We start from the raw sequence: 22,637 nt of genomic DNA, 5'->3' as shown, positions 1-22,637 counted from the left end.
TTATATCCATTTTATAGATGGAGAAACTGAAGTACAGATTTCATTGACCGTCAAAGTCACAGAGAGAGTTACCGGTATAACTGGGACTACTAGATCCAGAGCTGCTTCAGCATCTCTCTTCAAAGTGAGTATTGCTTTAGGAGTGACTGACAGATAATCTCTAAGGTCTGAGAGAGGCAGTGGAGTAGAGCCACTACGCAGCTTTTTTGCCAGCCAAGGATTCCCCTTACGCAAGGGGAATCCTTAGAGGGCCAGATCCAGCTTTACAGTGGCACACAATGGGTCCAATTCTGATCTGACCAGCATATGAGAGGGGCAATGCCTTTGAAGTCAATGCAATAGTGCCAGGGTAAAACTGGTCTGAGATCAGAATTGAGTCCCCTCCATACAGAAAAAAAAAATCCGTGATGACACCAACCAGTTGAATTAAGTCCATTCACAATGTGGATATAGAAGCAAATCATACTAAAATGTTCTTTAACTACAAGCTAACTGTTTAGGGACTGGCAGAGCAATACACGTGCAGAATCACTCAAAAAGTCCTATACTAACCTTCTGCACAATCAATTGAAATACATAATCAAAACTGAAGAACATGGTTGTTCCATATTTGAGGTTGATTATGTAGGTTGAGCACAACAGTTAATGTTGTAATCAGGAAATTCAATAAATGTAGGTGAACAGTGTGGTTTTTCTACAGCATGGGACACATTTTAATAGCCCACCTGTGAAATGTAGTTACCCATCTATTTCTCAGTACAAAACAGGTGGGTGCCAAAGTTTGCGGGAGGAGACAGCAATGAGAGTCCTTTCTTTCCTTATACTGGTCTTACCATCTCTACCGGGGGGGTGAGGTAATATCTTTTATTGGGCCAACTTCTGTTGGTGAGAGACAAGCTTTTGAGCTCTTCTTCAGGGCTGGGAAATGTACTCAAGAGTGCAAAATTCAGAGACCTCCCCCCAACCTATATTTTTTATATTGTATTGATTTTAAATTGGAAACATTCACTAAAATATGTGGAAGTTAGGCTTTTGGAAACTGCTTGTTTATTCCCCCTTCATGTAGTATATGCAGTTCCTGTAGATGAGACAGAAAAGAGGCCAGTATCCTGAACTGAAACTGATTATGGGGACAATATTTTACCTAGAAATGTTCCATCTCCAGTTTAATAAATAAAATTATGATTGAGTAAAATGCACTCTAAACAGCCAGGATACACAGGGATTAGAAGATTTGTGCAGGTAAGTACAAAAAAGTATCCCAAATAGATTTTTCTATTGCATATATTACCAGTGAATAACTGAATTTCACATTATCTCTTTTCTGTCATGTCATCCCTTCCCCCTTATCAAGTAGGAAGAAGGGGCTACAAACTTGTGTAATTCATGTGGAAAAAATCATATTCAATATTTCCACCTAATGAGCACACTATTTTTCACCCCAAACCAATAAATATGTAGAGAACCGAACCTCCTATGAGCACTAGACAGACTGAGTCAGAATGATGAGCCATTTGTACTGTCTCACTGCTTGCAGTGGAAAGAAAGAATAAAGGTTTTGTAACAGCAGTGGTTAATCATTTTTGTCTGCACAGCAGTTTCAATGTGCCTGACTGAGACTAGAAAATGTGTTTATTGTACAATGGATGTTCTCACAAAAAGGTAAATGAACTATGGTAAATTGCATACTGACCCTAATCTATTTAAATATTATACAATTTGATTATTTTGAAATGGAGTTTGTGACCTGATTTCTAACATATTGTACACACATTCCTCCTAAATCTTCTCAATTGTCTATTGAGAGATGAAGGATGAATGGGAGTGGGTGCGGGAAGTAGAATTTATTTTAAAACTCAAACAATCTGCTTATCTCAGCTATGAAAGTTTTATAGCAGCTTCCTGAAAGCCACCTAACCAACCTTCAAGGCAAATGTGTTTGGATGAGATAAATATGACTATGCCACTGGAAAAGATTCGAGCAACTATTAAAAATGTCCCTGATCAATTTAATAAGACACTGGATCCATATTTTTCTTTTATGCAGCTTAACCAATGGGTTTAATTCCCACTAGCCAACACTCTGGCTGATAAGTTTCAATATTTTAGATTGTCTGAGAGGGAAGTGTAACAAACACAGACTTTAACAGAGTCCAAATTACTGTTGGTCCTGTGAGTGTGTTAACCTTGTAAATGTTTTCTTAAGTATCTTTGCTCTTCAAAGAGAGGAGGGAGTAGGGGTCTTAATGCTATGCAGCACTTTAAGAACTAATTGAACATATCATATGGGACAGCACTTTTAAACAGACTTATTAATGTAATGCCAGTAAGTATAGTGATGGTATTACTGTTATTGCTGAAAGCTGTAAGTCATCGGTATCTGATCTGGTTTACAAATATTTTCCAGAGGCCAGATTTTCAAAGGGGGAAATTGGAATCTAAATGACCTCACAAATAAAATGGGTGAGCCTGCTGTAGTTAGTGTGACCAGATAGCAAGTGTAAAAAATCAGGACAGGGGGTGAGGGGTAATGGGAGCCCCCCAAATCAGGACTGTCCCCATAAAATTGGGACATCTGGTCACCCTAGCTGTAGTTGACTATCCATTTGTGAATAGTTAGCAGATTTGCACATGCAGGTGGTCTGAGGCACCCATAGGTGCATGAACCTATGTTGTATGTGTAACACCACCCTACTGAAGTCAGTGGAGTTATTTGAAATTTGTACTGGTGCAACTGGGATCAGAATTTGGCCCTATATACTGCTAAAACATCAGTATCAAGAACTGTTCAATAAAGGTGAGCAAGCATCTATTTCTTTAGACTATGGGACAAATTTCCCATTTACACTAACAGTGAATCTGATCCTGAGACATTCTCTGTTATTTTGACTCTGTTTTGGTGTGATCTTGATGATTATGAAAATGCCAGATTGAAAGTCCTAGGGACTGAAGACTTTTGTTATTCACAGTACAATCACAGCTTAGGCAGAGGCAATGCAGGCTGCCCAATGCTGTCTTGGGTGTGTCTGCATTTCAAGTTTGGGTTGTGATTCTCATTGAGCTAGCAAGCTAAAATAGAGTGTAGCCGCAGCAGCACAAGGGGTTAGTCACTCCAAGCCTGAGCTCATCAGAGACTCTAGACACATACTCAAGGCAGCTAGCACATCCTGAAGGCTACTTGCACTACTGAAATCTCAGCAAAGAGACAATCAGTGTTGTGGGTTTTATGATTTAGGTACCTGTTTAATGGAAACTACATAACCAAACTCATTCCACATCTTACACAAATAGTCATTACCATGGTGATTGTTCATTCTTTAGGTCCTGGATTTGAACCAGTGACCTAGAGGTGAAAGGCTCTATTTCCTGGCCTCTGCCCCTGAACTATCCCATTCCCATAGCCATAGGCCTTGGTAGAATACCCTTGATTACAGAGGAGTTGTATCAATTTGCACCAGTTCCAAATCTGGTCATGACTTTCAGTCTACACTTTTCAAACACTTGTAACATCTATAAATTCTAAATGTTACTCACATTGCCCTGGATCTTTTGAGCCTGGAACTTCGTTTTATTCTTCATAATGCCTGATATATACTGCAAGACATCCAAAAATATTTTCATTTCAGAAATAGTTTTCAAATACTCAGGAAAAATCATCTTATTAAAGATATCAAAATTCTATCTTGAATATTATTCCCTTTGGAGAAGCAGACGTGATCACTGAGGACTAGATACTGCAATCAAAGCATCCTTAAAGCCTGTTGTGCACTCCAAACTCATTGAGAGTTCTGCATAACAAATAATTGCAGAACAGGTCCCGAGAAAAATTATTGTTGATTACTATGAAATGTATTTAAATGGCTAACATACCAAAATAATAAAGTAACATTAATGTTTGCTACAGAAATATTGAATATGGAATACTACCAAAAGCCACTAATATAGTCAGTTCTTAAGATGTGAGTTTTGTGAAGATGAAATGTCCTTTGATATCCTGCTTCATGAGATTATTAACTGTATGTGGAATTCTGACAATGACAGGGAACTTCATTCTATGCTGCTAGCTACAGATGCTCAAATGAAGGTGCATAGATAACATGGTGATGGGCATGGTGTAAATGATACACAGATATGATACTGCAGTCATCATATTACATGAATGGTCATGATCCTACAGCTGTGAATCAGGAGTTACCTAATCAAACTGAGAGCTGCTTTCATTCAACTGCTGTGCACCCTTTCAATTTAATGGAAAACTGCTCTGTTGGATGAGAGAAGAACTGCTAGAGTGGCAAGGGAAGTTGCTGGAGCAGTGCTAAAAGTAGGCAGCTAAGAGGGGAGGGTTGGCAGCAGCAGGAGTATTGGGATGAGGAAAAGGGAGCCAGTGGAGAACCTGCACAGTGAATGAAGCATAGACCAGGATCTGTGCATTATATATAATAAAAACATCCACATATCAAATTGCAGGGCTTTAATTCTACCTGGGGAAATCGGGTGTCAAGGTAAACAGGCTTCAGTTCTTGTAGTTTAGAATGTCACCAGAACCGCTTGATGGAATTATAGCATTGTCAAGGGTTTTTCCCCACTTTGAACTTTAGCGTCCAAAAAGTGGGGACCTGCATGATCACTTTTAAGCTTAATTACTAGCTTAAATCTGGTACGCTGCCACCAGCCAAAAATATAGTGTTTGGCACACTTCTCTTCCCCCAAAACCTTCCCTGGGGAACCCAAGACCCAAACCCCTTGGGTCTTAAAATAAGGAGAAATAAACCACCCCCCATCCTTTCCCCCTCCTCAGACTTTCCCCTCCCTGGGTTGCCTTGGTAAGCTACACAGATCCAAACTCCTTGGAGCTTAAAACAAAGAGGAATTAACCATTCCCTTCCTTTTCCCCCCACCAATCCCTGGTGAGTTTAGACTCAATCCCTTGGATTCCAAAACAAGGAAAAATCAATCAGGTTCTTAAAAAGAAAGCTTTTAATTAAAAAAAGAAAAGGTAAAAATTATCTCTGTAAAATCAGGATGGAAAATGCTTACAGGGTACTTAGATTCATATAGCCTAGAGGGACTCCCCCCGCTTCAGCCTGAGATTCAAAGTTACAGCAAACAGAGGTAAAAATCCTTCCAGCAAAAAGACACATTTACAAGTTAAGAAAACAAACATAAGACTAATTCACCTTGCCTGACTATACTTACAATTCTGAAACATGAAAGACTGATTCAGAAAGATTGGGAACACCTGGGTGTACGTCTGGTCCCTCTTAGCCCCAAGAGCGAACAACGAACAAAACCAACAACACAAACAGAGACTTCCCTCCACCAAGATTTGAAAGTATCTTGTGGCCCCATTAGTCCTCTGGTCAGGTGTCAGCCAGGTTCACTGAGCTTCTTAACCCTTTACAGGTAAAAGAGACATTAACCCTTAGCCATCTGTTTATGGCAAGCATCGTATTTCCTAACTCCAAATACGGAGAGATCCTTTGAGTACGTGGATAAAAAAAGTGATTAATGTGTATAAAAACACATGATAGTAGTTTTTTTTATTTACCAATTTTGTTTAACTTACACCTCTTGGGGCTTTTTTCTCAGGCTTTACTGTTGCACACCTGAACTGGCTAACATTTGCTTCCAGCAGCAGTTCCTAAAAATCAAAACAATTTTTATAAATATGGTACATTTTAAATTCTCCATTGAAAAAAAAACACCTTTTTTTGATGTAGCAAACTGAGGCAACTATTAAAACACAGAATTCTATATATTTAAATACCAAGTGAAAATACAGATGATTAGAGTACAAAGTTAATGGTGTACAAGAACTATTCTTATATGGTCAAACATAATTTGCAACAAGCCACAACAAATTCTCAGAAGGGATCATAGACCAATAAACTTTATGGGTTAGACAGTGACTACAGAAAAGAAAAAAACCTTTGAAGGCAGAGGCTTAATCAGGACATGCAGGTGAGTGCAGATAGACACAAGGATGGATTTAAGCAGCAACTTTTATAAATGTAACATGGGGGAGCGGAACTGTCTGTCTCATTGTCCCAGTCTCTCCAATACCAGGCATTTAAGTGGGTTTACTGTGGGGGCTACCAAGCTCCAGCCATATAATCCCTAATTCGAGCTAGACTCCTCTTAGCTTACCTGTAGGATTCAGTGACCACACTCCTCTGAATCCTCTCACACACATGCCACCCATGTGGGGCACAGAGGGTACAAGAATGGGGTATCTTGGTCTGTGAAGACTTCAGGTCTCCTCATTTCCAATAGAAATAAGGCCCAACAGTGAAATCTCAGGTCTCCTTTACTTCTGGGAGTCAACCCTTTTGAGCTGCAAGTGGCAAAGAACTAAACATTCCTACTGAACTTCTATGCTCTACTCCTATTTGGCTTATCTGTGCCTCCATGATTCTGTCAGGAAGGCAAAACAAACAAACAAACAAAACCCACCAACCCTCTGCTAATCTGGCCTGAATGGGAACAATTCCTTCTTGACCTCAAAACAGGGAACTGGTCAGACCCACCACATCCTAAAAGCACAGTTCCTCTACTACAACTACATGGAGGGAGGGTGGGGCAGTCAAAGGGAGAAAGAGGTCCAAAACACTCAGCCCAAGGCTTAAAAAAAATGTGCAAGGTAGAAAGAGTTAGGCTCCAATCAGCTCCCATCTCCCTTTGGTTGGCCAATGGGAAATGGAAAGCCCCTGGGGGAGAGGAGGCCCAGGGGGGCCCACCCCTGCACCCCCCATCCCTGCATCCCTGGCATGTGCTCCTCCTCTTTTTGTGGCTGTCTACTTTACTGTAGTCAGAGGCGTACACAAAGGGGGGCAAGCAGGGGCACGGGTCACCCAATAATCATCTCCATCACTGTCCCCTGGCCCCCCACCCTGGGATTCCCTCTCTCAAGCCCATCCTCCCCCTTTCTGCCAGGGTGGGAGTCGGGCAGAGTGCGGATGAAGGGATGTGCCTGGGAAAGGCACTGCAGCTAGCACTCCTGCTGAGCCCTGTCCCTTCCCTGCTGCAGCATCCAGTGTTTGGAGCCTGCCTGGGGTGCAAAGAAAGGAACTCAGGACAATGGGGGTGGGCCAGGCAGTGGGGCCAGGGACACTAGGGGCATGGGTGGGGAGCCTGGGGATGCAACGAGGGCCTGGCAGGTGGGGGAAGCAGCGGGGCCCAGGGTCACTGGGTGCATGGGGGGGCAATGTTTAAAGTGCCCCTCCAAAAGTAGTCGCATTTAAATCCCTGTACATGCCCCTGAATCTGGTCCAGTCAAGGCTCCCGCCCATTGAGACAAATGGATGGCATTTTTAGTAACCTATTTGGAAAGAATGCACCTATTGTTAAAAAAAAATACACCTACTTTACTGCACTATGACCTAGCCCTGGATATATTTCCCTCACAATCCCTAAGGATATGTAGCCAAACATTAAAAAATTTAGCTCCATTTCTGTGTGCATGGGCAAGTGCATTCATCAGCTTTCAATGAATGAAGCCAACATGAATTTTCATCCTTGATGAAAGCCTTGTGTTAGGACCCTGATTCTGCAATAATCTCTCCTGGGTGGACACCTGCATGGAGCCCCAAGACTTCAAAGCTCATTGAAGGATTGGAACCTTAGTTCCAATCCATCACTGCATATAACACACATTTACCAGTGTTTGTTTCCACATAGTAAGCAAGATAACTTAGTCCTTTTCTTGCATTGGTGGAGTGGGGTAATTGAAGAGAAGCCTGGGCACCAGGGGCTGCTCCAAGATGCACAAATGTATGAGTAGCTCCAGCTGAACCCGTTTAAAGGGGACAGCACATATAATGATCCAGCCAGTGCTTGATTTTTTGGTTTGCTAGTCCTTGAGCAATAACACTTCCTTTGATTGTAAACTGCAGCCCCAGAAGCGAGAAGTGCACTCCGTTTTTTCCACTGGCTCTTGGAGTGCTGATGCTAAGTTGGACAGCAGTTGTATGTGTAGCATTAGCCCTGGCATAAATCCTGGTGTTTTCACTCTTTTCTAGAGTTGCCCTGATACGTCAGTCACCTGTGCAATTTTAGGATGGAATAAGTGACATTTCCATATGCATCTTTCTTTTCAGGAGCCACAACTTCAGCTTCATTTAGTGAACAGTCTAAGGAACTGACCTTTGTGAATGCTTTGGATGCCTTTTATGCCATTTCAGAGTGACAAAAATTGCTGCTACAGCAGCTTCACTTTCTGCTGTGGCTCTCCTTTGTGTTGCTTGCATTCAGGCATCTGCCCCACTGAAGACTGTGGCTGCTAGTTAAGTGATTCTACACTTATCTCAGACTCTTGACAATCCAGATAATGAGCTTTGTTTCCTTCCCCTTTCAATCTTTCCATATAATGTGTGCTAAGCATGTACATTCTGCAGAACGCAGACATAATGAAAGGATGCAAAATAAAGTAATACTGCTGGAAAGTGAAGAACCTAAAAGAAACACCAGATGCCTGTAACAAAATGGGGCAACAAAAGGGCAAAAGGAAAGCTTGACCCTAACAAAATATGTAGGCAGTTCAGCATATACTACATATGGGAACTGAACCAAATGCAGCGTGCACAAGGACATGAAGAGAGGCCAGTACAGTGATAAATTGTCTGGTATCAGTCAGTGAAAACTAGAACAAGGCATTGGTGGAATGCAGGTGGGAGAGTACAGATAAAAAGATGTAAAAAAACCAGACCTTTTATCAAGCTTCTAAAGCACCTCTGTAAGGAAATTGCATTGTGGGAGGTATGATGGCAGAGGGAGCTGCCACGTAATTATTGCCTTCTCAGGAGAAGAACACAGAAATCTGCCCTAAATCTAATAGGAGCTGACTTATTTAATAGGATTCATTTCAAAATCAGGATCAGTTCAAATAACCAGAGCAGATCAAGTGTTAGGGCCCTTTCCAGGCCTTCCCTCCCACTCCCCTCTTAACATATAGCACCTTGAATTCTGCTGCTTTCCTAGGCATGATGATCTCCTACTTTCAGAGCCTGCTCTGGAGAGGAGCTCTCAGATATGCGCAGTATCAAATACTGTACTACAGATGAGTCAGGAGCTACTGAGATTTCTCTGTAACTGGATGATGCTATGAAATTATTTCTCAGTTAGGAAACAGAAATTATGTTAAATTTTTAAAGCCCTTAATGGTTAATAGCACACATTGACTATCTGTGTGTCCTATGCGAGCAAAGGAGCAGCCTCTCCTGGATTTCTGTAGGGTTCCACAGAGCTGGGGAAGTTCCCCAGTGCCCCCCTCCACATGGGCAGAGAGAACAAGCAGGGCTTGGAGAAATACCCCAGCCATGCACCCTGACCTCTTATCTCTGGAGTCAGGTGAAGCAGTAGATGCAATGGGGTGTAGGAAAGGCCACTAATACCTTATAGTAGGGAAGAGAAGAAGCAGTGGGGTGAAAGTTCCTTCGTGTCCTCTCCTTGGGGAGTAGTGGAGAAGCAGTGGGGAATGCCCCTCAAACTATTCAACACAGTAGGAGAGAAACTGTCTCCATAGTCCCTCTGTGGAGCAGGAGCCAGGCATGGGGGAGGTGAGAGCCTTCACTGGGCTATCTCCAGACCATAGACTCCTTCATAGGGTCAGTGCAGATGGAGGGGGGAACAGCATGGCACTGGGCACTGATGTAAGAATGAGAATGTAAATGGAGCAATCCTGACTGGCTACATTAGGATAACATCACATGGTTGCCTCCACAAGCACTACTCCTTGTAACTGTACTGCTATTATTTGTGTTGCAACAAACAGTGAGTAGAAGATGGTCTCTGCCCTGAAGAACTTACAATAAAATAGACAACACAGACAAAGGTTTGGGGAAAGGGATAGAGGAAGCAGCCTTCATTGCTCAAAGACAGGATCTGTGGGCCAGCAGCTGCAGAAGCATTTTTGCATTGGATAGAGCCCTAAAGCTGTGAAAACTGTAATTTACATCAAAGAACAAACAGATGCAGGAGAGGGAGAATTAACAATAAAATCATGCTACACTTACCTCTGCTCTTCGGCGATTTCTATACTTGATTTCCTGCAGGTGCTGTTTTTCCTTTGGAGGTTTGTAGGTGCTCCGAGGAACCTATATTAAAAGGCAGAAATTTCTGTAATACAGGGTATGAAAGACAGAATGTTTCAAACAATAAATCTTAGTGTGTGTGCATGTGTGTGTGTGTGTGTGTGTGGGGATATTTATCCCTAATGAAAAAATACAGTAGTTATTTAAAAGTAGTGATTTCTTTTCTGTTACTGCCATAAAATGAACAGTAAAGTTTTAGAGGTTGAATGCATAAAAGGGATAAATATCCACCAAGCATCGCTATTTGGCTGGGGCTGTCCAGGCCTTGTCAACCCTGTCCCACGTGCTGTCAGCCAAAGGAGCTGTTAACTCAGTTTTTTTTTAAAAGTCCATCTTTGCCAGGCGAAAGCCAAAAGGAGAAAGAAATTCTGTGCTCACAAAGTGAAAAGGGGAAATCAACGTGAAGTTGCCTGAGGGAGAATCAGGCCAGCTGTCCTTTCCTACATATTTCTTGCTCCACTATACTTCTAGATAGGGGTTGCCAGTTGTGGGTACAGAATTGCTTGGGGGTTGAGAGTTGAGAGGGTCCTCACAGCAGCATTCACAGGTTTAGAGAGGCACTCAAGGTCTTGGAAAGTAGGACAGTAAAACATCCAGGAAAGGGTTAAGATCTACCTGTCTGACACATGACCCAGCAAAGGATATAAGGAAAGGGCATGTCTGGTATGGGTTGGCCTCTGAGGACTTCTGTGGGAGAGGTGGAAGAGACCGGGCCATGCCCCCTCTCTGCTCTGGCCAGAATTGCTGACCAAATGCATGAAGGCAGAGAGGAGCAGCATGATGTAGCCTTCTAATGGGTTATGTAATAGGTGTGCTCCTGGAGACACAATCTCTCCCAAAGCTTCCCTAGTGGCTGTGTAACTCTGTACTACCTGTAACACAGACCAGTGCCTTCAGGGCCGGCTCCAGGCACCAGCGAAGGAAGCAGGTGCCTGGGGTGGCCAATAGAAAGGGGCGGCACTCTGTCCGTTATTGGGGCGGCACGTCCGGGTCTTTGGCAGCAATTTGGCAATGGGTCCTTCACTCCCCTTCTTCTTCGGTGGCACTTTGGCAGCAGCTCAATCGTTTGTTTTTTTTTACTTTGCCGCTTGGGATGGCAAAAAAGTTGGAGCCGGCCCCAGTGCCTTAAAGGCACAGTGTGGCCCTAAATATTAAGAGACAACTGGACAAATGATTTGTAAGGTATCAGCTGAATTTTATTTAACCACTCAAAGCTATACACACAAGTAGTAATGTTTTAGATCGGATGGAAATGAGGCAATTTCACAGTGCCTGGAGAACATAAACTAAGAGTGGAGGAGCAAGAGTGGAAGGGAATACAAACTATACCTAGCAAGTAAACACTTCTCAGCTTTGGCAGTGACCATTCTTGTATTTCCTTAAAAATTATTGTTGTGAGATGGACAAGGATAGTGGTAATTTTATGTATATTGTATGAAGAGCTTCTATTTTGACACTTAACAAGATTATAGAGTTTAAGTATTACATTATCAATATATTACCAAATAAAACCTTGTATGTTAGCCAAGTGGGTTTGTTAATTTTGTTATTATTTTTAAGAAAAAACAGAGTTAAAGGGAAAAGGTCAAGGAAACATATAAAGAGTGGGCTAAATATGGCCCTGGTCCTAACATGTACAACTCCCATGGAATTACAAGAACTTTTATCTGGACTGAGTAGTATCAGAGGGTAGCCGTGTTAGTCTGGATCTGTAAAAGCAGCAAAGAATCCTGTGGCACCTTATAGACTAACAGACGTTTTGGAGCATGAGCTTTCGTGGGTGAATACCCACTTCCTCAGATGCCTGGGCTGAATGCACCCTAATGCATTTCAATGTGTACATTTTAATTCTAGACAAACCTAAAATAATTCTGTGTGATAATTTCATCACAAATAGTAAAAATAATGCTGTGTAATAATTTCATCACAAATAGTATTAATACTAAAGGAATGGATTAGATTACACTATAAATCACGGCTGGGATTTTCAAAGAAGCCTAGGGGATTTAGGTGTCTAAATACCATTGCATGTTAATTGGAGTTGAGCACCTAGCTCCCTTCTGTTCCTCTTAAAATCCCAACCTAAACCACTAGCCTTTCTTTGAAAAAAGCCATGTCTGCAAATGGCTAGGAGTGTGTAAATGAGGAGGGAGACAAGAAATTATAAAGCTTTGGCCATGAGGTCACTATTTGATCATCAGCAGTATACAGAGTGAAGTAAGAAGAGGCCTACTTCTGCCTGGGCCACCCTTTAACGCACAGCCACCAACCACATACTAGCCAATTCCAAGGTTGCAGGCCCATCTTCCTAGCCCACACCATGCAATCTGGGCTGGCTGTGAGGGACCACCCAAATTTGCTGCAACTTCAAAAGAAATATCATGGTCTCAACCTAGGTTTTATGAGGACTCTAGTCCATATCAGGAAACTAATAGACAATTCAACATGATTATCACTCTCTGTTTTGGAGAGCTCCAGGATCTGAACTAGTAATAGTGACAATGGGTTTACAGGTTAGAATCAAAGCTCATCTCCAGTTATGTCCAGAAGTTAGCACAGTGTCTTCTCATATTGTGACAATGATGTTAGACTTTCCCTTTCATGAACACTTAAACAAATCTGGCAGACTCGATCTGAATTTAAATAAAATCCAATATAATCCTTGCACCACAAATGAACTTCAATAAATATGTGTGAGTTAATGCAAAATTATTCTCAGGAAGATTATAGTATAAAGATGATAATAAAATGATTCATTCCTACATTGAATAAGTGATTAAAAAAATGAAATTTTTCAGAACCTGGTATTTGGTTGTTTCAATGTGAAATTCTATTAATTCTACAATATGCTACCATGAAATTGCACTATTACCCAAAGATGCAAAATGATTTTTGTAAGCATTCAACATTTGTATTATTAAGAACCTAATGTGCTAATAAAAGGTTATAGATAATCCCAGAGCTATAGCCCTAAACTCAGTTGCCTATTAAACTAAATACAAACAACCATGGAGTCTTTATTCAGTGAATCATAGCAACCTTAGCCCAAATCCTGTTTACTTTAACCAAAAACCTGTACTGAAGTCCATTGTGTCACTCCAGAATTACACCAATGTGACTGAAATTAGAATATTACCTAATGTGACTGCTTAAGTTAGAAAGACAAACAGAGTCAGGCCTTCAAGAAAACCTCTGCACTCAATAACATGTGAGCAATACATATTAAATGTTAACCATTAACATTAAGGTACACCACAAACCCACATAACAGGCAATGGCGGCAAAGAGTTCTGTGGCACCTTATAGACTAACAAACGTATTGGAGTGTGAGCAAGTCCGACGAAGTGGGTATTCACCCACGAAAGCTCATGCTCCAATACGTCTGTTAGTCTATAAGGTGCCACAGAACTCTTTGCCGCTTTTACAGATCCAGACTAACATGGCTACCCCTCTGATATATAACAGGCAATGAAATTCCATCCTCAAGGGTGATCTGCAAATCTAGGGTTGGTTATGCCTACAAAGAAATTGCTGGGAGCTTTGCCATTTACTTTGATGGGGAGCAGGATCACACCCATATATTTTTATAAAAGTTACAGTTTGAGGGTTTATTTCCATATACACCTGTAGATCTCCAAAGCAGAATAATCTACACATTAAATGGGCTGGCAGCAACCTGTTAGGTTACACATTCAAGGGGCAAGGAATAAACTGTTACTTCATTGGGTTTTTTCTATCTTCCAAACAATTGTAGGAGCCACCTTTTTGCTACCCTCTCCTTCCCTTGCTATAGAAGAGTATCTATGATATGCTTAGAAAATACCAATTACATCGATTAAAGATATTATGAATTATTTTCTACAAATTTAGCCTTCAACTCAGAACACCAAGTGTTTCCTGTTACTCCATCAGTGTTGGTAGCTCTTCTTCAATTATTTTAGATTCAAATAACTTCAAGGAAGAGACTATTAACCATATAGTATGGTTGAGTACAAAACACATACGACTTAACACTGTTCAAAGAATAAAAACCACTCACAGGTTGATGCTTCTCCTGTAATGGTATTGGCTCAGGTATTGGTATGGCTCGTGGCTTAGGGGTGGTCAAATCAAATTCCTTTGGCTTTGTGACCGTTGATGTCTTTACAGTGGTAACACGATTAGCTAATCTGTCAGCAAGTTGCTTGATCAGTTGTTCTATTTTTGGCTGCCATCTTTAAAAAAATACATTTAAATCTTATTTTCATTTTTTCTTATACAAATTCATAATAATGCAGCGTCTGAGATTGGCAATGATGCAGATTTGATAATACTTTGGCTCTTCTGTTTATACCAATTGATCAAATTATTTGTACCAATGATTAGCGGAACAAACTATGGCACTCAAAAATGTTACTTTGCTTCTTGAACAAAAGTTAGTCTATTTCTAATAAAACTGTTTATCTGAGGTGAAACGACCATAATTTATGCTGACTAAACAAGCACATTGCAAGTTCATTTTATAACAGTGTCAGACAGCAAGTCAGGAGGTAGTTATTATAAACAAAGTAGGTACAGATGAAAGGAACAAAGATAGACAATGGTCTAAGTAATATTGTTGATATTATTTGACAGAGAGCGAGTGTATCACTAGCATAATCTCATTTAACCAAAAATTGGAAGGACATCAATAATTTTGCTTCAGCAAATGAATCCCTCAAACAAAAAGTGAAGCTGGTGGGACATCCAACATGGTTTGGGTTTTTTGTTTTGCATTATTTTTGTGTCAGAATTAAAACATTCAAAGCTTAAAGCCAAATTCTGTTCTCAATTACACTACAGCAAACCCCACCAAACTCAATGGGGAATACATGAATGTAATTTGGTCCTTAACACTTAAATAAGACACATTACTATCCTATACATAAACATTCAGGTCTTGAATACTGAAGGTCTGCATTACTTTGAGAGTCTCATCAGTCACAATGCAATGAAAGAGCAACATCTCTTAACTGAGACCTTGCCTTCTTGATCTCACAAATGCTTCAGAAACCAATACTTTTCTGTGATCTTCACCTCTTTCTCTCTGGTTTTAGAGTCTCTTTGTCATAAGAGCACATAGGCTTGTGATGTGTTTACAGCCACTCACATCATCAAAAGAAAGGGTGGGAGTAAATGAATAACTGAGATTTTCATCTCAGAGAGGGATAGTGTAATGACGTTCCACCCCTTATGATGTAGTTCAGCTCTCTCACTGAGAATGTAAAAGGAGCTTCAGAATCTCCTGAGGTCCCTTCCAACTCTGATATTCTATGAATCTTAGTTTGTAAAATAATTCTGATGTAATGCCAATGGGTAATTCTGGGAGTCAGAGTTAGATCTGCAAAAGGTCTTATGCACCTAAATGCAACATTTAAGTACCACTAAGATCCTCAAAGCCCCACTCATCTGATGCCTAATTCTGTAGATGCCTAAACTTCCACCATTAAAGTCCTCTAGTTGTTAAATTTCTGCCAATGAGCATCTGCACAGCCATCTCAATCTAAGCATTCAGGCATCTATATCATGCCTAAGCCACAGTGGGATCCTCAAACTACACATGCCCCTGCAGGGCCCAATCTGGTAGGCATGCTCTGAACATGCCTAAACCCACACAAAGGAGCTGCAAGAGAAGTCCCCGCCCTCCAACTTTTAGCCCATGGTTAAGCACTAATCCAGGATGTATTAGAAAAAGTACAGTGACAAGCAACAAAAATTATTAGGGGTATGGAACAGCTTCTGTATGAGGGGAGATTAAAAAGACTGGGACTGTTCAGTTTAAAAAAGAGAAAACTAAGGAGGGATATGACAGAGGTCTCTAAAATCATGAATGGTGTGGAGAAAATGAATAAGTATAACTGGGTTAAAAAAAGAATTAGGTAAATTCATGGAGGATAGGCCCATCAATGACTATTAGCCAAGATGGTCAGGGACATAACCTCATATTCTGGGTGTTCCTAAACCTCTGACTGCTAGAATCTGGGACTGGACAACAGGGGGTGGAACACTTGATAATTGCCCTTCTCTGTTCATTCCCTCTGAAGCATCTGACATTGGCTGCTGCTGGAAGACAGGATACTGAGCTAGCTTGAACCACTGGTCTGACCTAGAATCATAAAATATCAGGGTTGGAAGGGACAGCAGGAGGTCATCTAGTCCAAGCCCCTGCTCAAAGCAGGACCAATCCCTGGACAGATTTTTGCCCCAGATCCCTAAATGGCCCTCTCAAGGATTGAACTCACAACCCTGGGTTTAGCAAGCCAATGCTCAACCACTGAGCTATTCCCCCCCCCCACTTAAGATTTCTCTCTGTGTGTGTCTCTGGCACAGAAATACCCTACTTAATATGACCATTCTTTTTTTATGAATTTAAGTCTCCCTTGCTGCATCTTGGAGGAGAAAGCACTAGCCATTGGTCTAGAAGGCATTCTGGGGTACATCTTTCTTAGTCTCTCCTGCTTAAACTGTTCTACTGTGTATAAATAATTTAATTTACATTGAAACAGGAGGACTGGTACCTGAGTCCACCACACACCACATGATGCCCTAACCCCTAGACTGTGGAATTATTCTCACACCTCCTCTGCCCCAAAGCATATTTAACTATTTATATACCAGGAAACAGCTGCAGCAGGAGAGATTAGGAAAAACCTACCCCAGAATATTCCACAGTCCAGTGGTTAGGGAATTCTCTAGAGCAGGGGGAAACAAGTTCAAATCCCTTTGCACCGTCACGCAGAGAGAGTAATTGAACACAGCTCCTCCACATCCTGGGTGAATGCTCTAACTAGCACCACCACTTCTGCCCCAGCATTTTTGCAAGATATGAGTTAGGTGCCTAACTCCAGCAGAGGGTTCTAAGTCTCTTTGAAGGGGGGGGGCTTATGACCCACCCCCTCCTCAGCCTTTCCTATTGGCTAGCTTAGGCTTCTCCCTCCTCAGTGTTCTGGCTTTTGTGGATACCCTTCTTAGATGCTTATCTCTACCATTCACTGTATAGGGAATCTGGGCAGCAAACTCAGGGCTGTAGATTCCACTGGGTGGCAAGGCACTTAAGTTCCTTTGTGGATCTAGCCCACTGTGCAATCCAACTGCCGTTGAAGTCAGTAGGATTCTTTTCACTAACTTCAGTGAAGCTGGAGCAGGCCCAGTGAACAAAAGTACATTCAACACATTTGAGGCTGTCGTTTGTTACTCATGGTTACACTTTCAACCCTTTGATGAAAATTTCAAACCTAATGGCCAAATAGGGCTGTTGGATGCATTTGAGCAACTCCCATTGACTTCTGTGTGAGATATGTACACTTACGGAGAGCAGTAGGGCGCTGGAACAGGGTGGTTAGGAGGACATGGGCCCTCCCTTTTTATCGGTCCTAAGGGAAAGCAGAGGGAAGGGGCAGAGAAGGGTGAGTGGGGAGTGGGGTCTTGGGGGAAGAGACAGGGCAGGGTTTTGGGGGGAAGGGGTGGAGCAAGGGCAGTGCCTTGGGGGGAAGTGGCAGTGTGTGTGGGGCGGGGCAATGGTTCGGGTTCCAGTGACACCCCCCCATTTTTAAGAAGCTTCTGCTGCCCCTGGAAAGCGGAGCCATGAGTATTCATCGCTATATAATATCTACTAGATATTTCTACTTTATGTGTCCAGTCCTATACTCCTTATTCAGGCCAAGTGCCTGTTGATTCTGATGAGAATTTTGCCTCAGCAGAAGATACAGGCTCAGGCTCTACAGTACCAAAAGAGGGACCAATACTTAGAAAAGATGATACAAGAACTAACAAAAACAATGCCCCTGATATTCATAAAACTCTCAAGTGTTTTACAGCACTCTAACAGTGTAAGAAGTGCCCTCAAAGAGGGTGTAAATTTAATGTATGTCCATTTTAAGAGCCCTTTACACTGAGTGTAAATGACAGTCAGGTTCAGTGGGCTTACACCTAATGAAATACTAATCTCAGGTTTAAAAATATTTATAAGTCACTGGAAGCAACCATTGTGTTTTGAATTACTGGGGATGGAATGAGCCAAATTCTGCCAGCACACACACATCTGCAACTCACGCTGACTTTACTGTAATTGTGTGTGTATTTCAAAACAGAATTTATACCACTGTGTTTACTACTTTGCTTCCACCTAAACAGTGTTTTTTTAAACTGAACTGAATTTAACAACTGAGTTAGATGATGGTTTATACTCTGTATCACCGGACACAGCTGGTATATGCTTAGTCTAACAGAGTTTGGCCCTGTGTCTACATGTTAGAACTATTGTTGAACTTGCAGACAGCCCTAGAGTCCTGACCCAGCAAAGCACTTAAAGACATATGCAATCTCAACCATGAGAGTTGTTTCACTGAAGTCAGTGGGATTAGTCATGTGCTTAAAGTTTTGTTGGATTGAAGCCTAATTTTATAAAACAGTTGTTTGACCCTTTGATTTCAATCTGATTTTAATATTATGTGTTCTGGTTTCATTTTCTGTACTTTATTGGATTGGGGAACTAGTGTGTAACATCTATGAGAGAACTTTTCTTTGAGCTAAGGAACTCACTTATGGATAAATTAAAGGGTCTGCCAATAAGAGTTTTGACATTGACTACAATAGGAGCAGGACTGGACCATATGGTTTTATAAACACAGCAAATTGCAAAGAAATATATTTTAAAGCAAACTGAATTTTCAGGAGGGCCTTTTTCCATGATGTCACCTTTATACTTTCAAATATATTGAATATTTAGTACTTACCCTAGCAATGGATCGATCCAGTTCTCTTTTACATAAAGAGAATCATATATCTGACTCCATTCATCTTTTATCCATGTACTCAAATTCAATACATTGAAGAAGAATCTAAGAAACTAACAAGAGAATACTTCTTTCAAATTTAATGAACTGAAGACTTGAGTTACATGCAATATTTACATGGAGATTACACAGTTTTTCTTAGAAACACTGCTGCAGACTTTGCTTGTGTATTATACTATAATTGTAATTAATACACCCCCCAGTACTTGTATGTTCATTTAAGTTTTGTTGCAGCAACCTTATGTCCTGAAGCCATACCTTGTGAAATATTAATAAGTCCTAAAATCTTTTTGTGGATCTGAAAAACAACCCCATGCTCACAGTAATATGATGTTTTGATGCAGTGTGACCTTGCTTCCAAATTACTGCCCTTTAAAACATCATAATACTGGGACACAAGTTTGTGTCTGGAAAAAAACTGGGTACTATAAAGCAATGATTATAGTCTAGTAAACGTAGCTATACAATAAAGATGACTGTGATACAATTAATGTCCTGTTCCCATTGAACTAGAAGATTGAAATTTGGCACTCACACATTCTGGGCCTCTGAATACTGGAAAAAAGAAGATCCAACATTTGAACTTCCACTTTCCTATTGGAGTTCACCAAAAGGTCATCAGCCGTTCTATAGAATTTTAACTATTTCAATGGCCTTTTGAACTAGAATCTTGAAATATGGTACTCTCGTTCATTATGGGCCACTGATTTCAGGAAAAATTCCAAATCTGGACTTTGACCTTTCCATCACAACCCTTAGAAATGAAAGTGACGGAACTGACAGTGAGTGGGGAAAAATCTTGCGAGGCCTGCACTTTGGAAATGGCCCCGTCAGGCCTATAGTTAGCAAGGAAGTATCTAGGGATTTTGTCTCATTTTTAACTATCACGCATCTGGAAGGATCAACTGTCCAGGTAGCCTACTTTAATGCCTAGAGGACTGTTCCACTTTAGTCAGAGGGGACTCCCAACCTAGTTGTACACTACTACATCCTATAGCACAGGGGTAGGCAACCTATGGCATGGGTGCCAAAGGTGGCATGCAAACTGATTTTTCAGTGGCACTTACACCGCTTGGGTCCTGGCCACCGGTCCGGGGGGCTCTGCATTTTAATTTAATTTTAAATAAAGCTTCTTAAACATTTTAAAAACCTTATTTACTTTACATACAACAATAGTTTAGTTATATATTATAGACTTATAGAAAGAGATCTTCTAAAAATGTTAAAGTGTATTACTGGCATGTGAAACCTTAAATTAGAGTGAATAAATGAAGACTTGGCACACCACTTCTGAAAGGTTGCCGAACCCTGCATAGCATATTGGCTGGGTGGCTGAAGAACCTAGTCCATCAAGTTCTGGAAAACTGCAGACACTTCATTCAGCCCCAAAAGGCCTGGTATGAAAATGAAATAAACCTTAGGGTATGGATAATGTTGTTTTATTTGTGATTCTAATTTTTGTGGAATACTTTTTTGTTAGCTCTACAGCAATGAAATATATGCTTCCTCCTAGCCAGTCTAGCAAATCATTCTCCTTGCATATAGGGAAATGTAGGATCCTCCCCTGTAGAATCAATAGGTCTGATTCCCTACTACTTTGCATCTTATAGTGTCATTACATCTGTGCAATCTGGATGTAAAACAGTACCATGTTAGCACAGTAACATTTTACACACAGTTTGCACAGGTGTAAATGTCATCACATAGGGAAGGCATGGGGAACCTATGACCCATGGGCCAGATCCGTCCCATTGCTTAATTTCATCTGGCCCTGCCTAACCCTCCTCGCCCTGCGCTCCAGCCAGGAAGTGGGGTCTGGAGCTTGCCCGGCTCTCCAGCTGGGAAGCGGGGTCAGGAGCTCGCCCCACTCTGCCTGTCACTCCAGCTACGAAGTGGGGTCAGGGGCTCGCCCCGCTCCGCCCACCTGGTGCTCCAGCTGGGGAGCAGAGTTGGGGGCTCGCCTCGCTCTGACTATCTGGCACTCCAGCTGGGGAGCAGGGTTGGGGGCTTGCCTTGCTCTGAACATTTAGCACTCCAGCCAAGGGGTGGGGGTTGGGGGGCAGGGATGTGCCCGCCCACAAGCCCCTGTACCCTGACCCCGCTCCCTGGCTGGAGCACCAGGTGGGTTGAGTGGGGCAAGCCCCTGCACCCTGACCCTGTTCCCCAGCAGGAACGCTGGGCAGGGGGTCAGAGTGGGTGGGAGTGTGGGGGCCCCACAATTGGCTGGGGCTCCTGCGCACATCCCCTTGGCCCAGTGGCTAATCTGCCACTGGGAGTAGGGTGGGTGAGCGAACGGCCCAGCGGTGGCAGAGGAATACTCAGAAAGGATAGGCCTGCAGCTTGGGGAACCAGGCCTGGCATGGGCAGTGGGATGGGAGCCACTGTTGCTGGAGAGCGGCGTTTCCTCTCAGAGTTGAGTGCGTGCCTGGGGCCCTTCAACTGGCTGGTGCACCTGGGTCCATCGCCCCCACAAGGCCAGCTGGAGGGGGTGGGGGAGAGGTGGTGCCAATCCATCCTGCCCCCCCATGCAGCCCCGTCATTGCCCGCCCACCCACCCAAAGTCGGGGCCCGTCCAAGTGTCCTGTCCTGGCTATGCCACTGGGCCACCTACCCTGGAGCAGGGAGAGGACAGCTCCTCTCTGTCCAGTTCTAGGGAGGAGCCCCCCCGACCTTCCTGCACTTGGCTCTGGGCCCCCCAGAAATATACTGACAAACCATGGGGAATTCAGAGAAGAGCCACACAACAACACCAGGGCATGGTAGGGATGATTTACAGCAAGAACTGCATCACAGTATCTGATCCAAAGACCAGGGTAGTCAACGGCATAGGTTTTGGATCAGATCCTTGCTTTTTATCTGTAATTTATTTTTTTCTGTGGATCAATAGCCCCTGATAGAAAAAAGGCTCCCCACCCCTGACATAGTGCACAAGGCAGAAGAGAATCAGGTCCAATGTCATGGTATTTTTCCATAGTGGTGATGTACTGACGGCCTTATCTACACACTAAGTTGCACCAGTTAATCTAAAGGTGTTTTTAAAGTGATTTAGTTAAACCAATACCGGCGTCAAGGACTGCTGCTCTTTGGCAGACCATTCTTTCCATATGGATTCATTTCCTCCTTCCCTTCCTGCATCCTTGATATTCCTCTCACTCAGCCCACTCCATCAGGCAGCAATCAATTGTGCATTGTGCTACCACCTGCCGCTATGCCTCTGATTCACTGCTCTGTCTCAGCTCCCTCTGACTGCAGGGACTAGACCCCCTGGATCTTGCTTAATCATCCTCTGCATGGTGCTTGCAGCTACCATTTCAAGGCAGATGAAACAATAATATATACCGATAAAAGATAATGAATCAGTTCTTACCCAAAGCAGACAAAATTTATTTAAAAAAATGTTCAGATCAATTAACTTTTAACAACTCTTGTTCTTGAGTTGGCAGTAACTACCAGTTCATGATTTTCTAACTGCTATCTTTAGCAGGTGGGACAAGATGGGTGAACTAATATATTGTAATGAGGAGTCCTTGTGGCACCTTAAAGACTAACAAATTTATTTGGGCATAAGCTTCCATGGGCAAGTGATGCTGCTTTTCCACAATTTCAGCCCATCCATCAGTGGAAGCACTGTAGGTAGAAGTCCAGTCTGTTGTTTTGACCATCAGGAGGAGTCCATGCAGAATCCTTCTTCTTGTAGAGTTGGTAGGAAGGTTTCTGTGAGTTAGTGGGCTGTTCA

General features: G+C 42.2%; 1 protein-coding gene across 2 annotated transcripts in view; it reads right to left on the bottom strand.

The window, feature by feature from the left end:
* Positions 1-22,637, bottom strand: part of CFAP99 (cilia and flagella associated protein 99) — a 92,631-nt gene that overhangs the window by 36,859 nt on the left and 33,135 nt on the right. For both annotated transcript variants that reach the window (XM_030565192.1, XM_030565191.1), the window contains 5 exons: positions 18,842-18,954; positions 14,128-14,302; positions 10,011-10,091; positions 5,567-5,641; positions 3,535-3,594 (listed from right to left, as the gene is read on the bottom strand). In XM_030565192.1, coding sequence (XP_030421052.1) covers positions 3,535-3,594; positions 5,567-5,641; positions 10,011-10,091; positions 14,128-14,302; positions 18,842-18,954 — 504 coding nt within the window. The remainder of the gene's footprint in view (positions 1-3,534; positions 3,595-5,566; positions 5,642-10,010; positions 10,092-14,127; positions 14,303-18,841; positions 18,955-22,637) is intronic.

Source organism: Gopherus evgoodei, chromosome 5 (assembly GCF_007399415.2).
Source record: "Gopherus evgoodei ecotype Sinaloan lineage chromosome 5, rGopEvg1_v1.p, whole genome shotgun sequence".
NCBI lineage: Eukaryota > Metazoa > Chordata > Testudines > Testudinidae > Gopherus > Gopherus evgoodei.
This window is presented reverse-complemented; position numbering and strand designations above follow the sequence as displayed.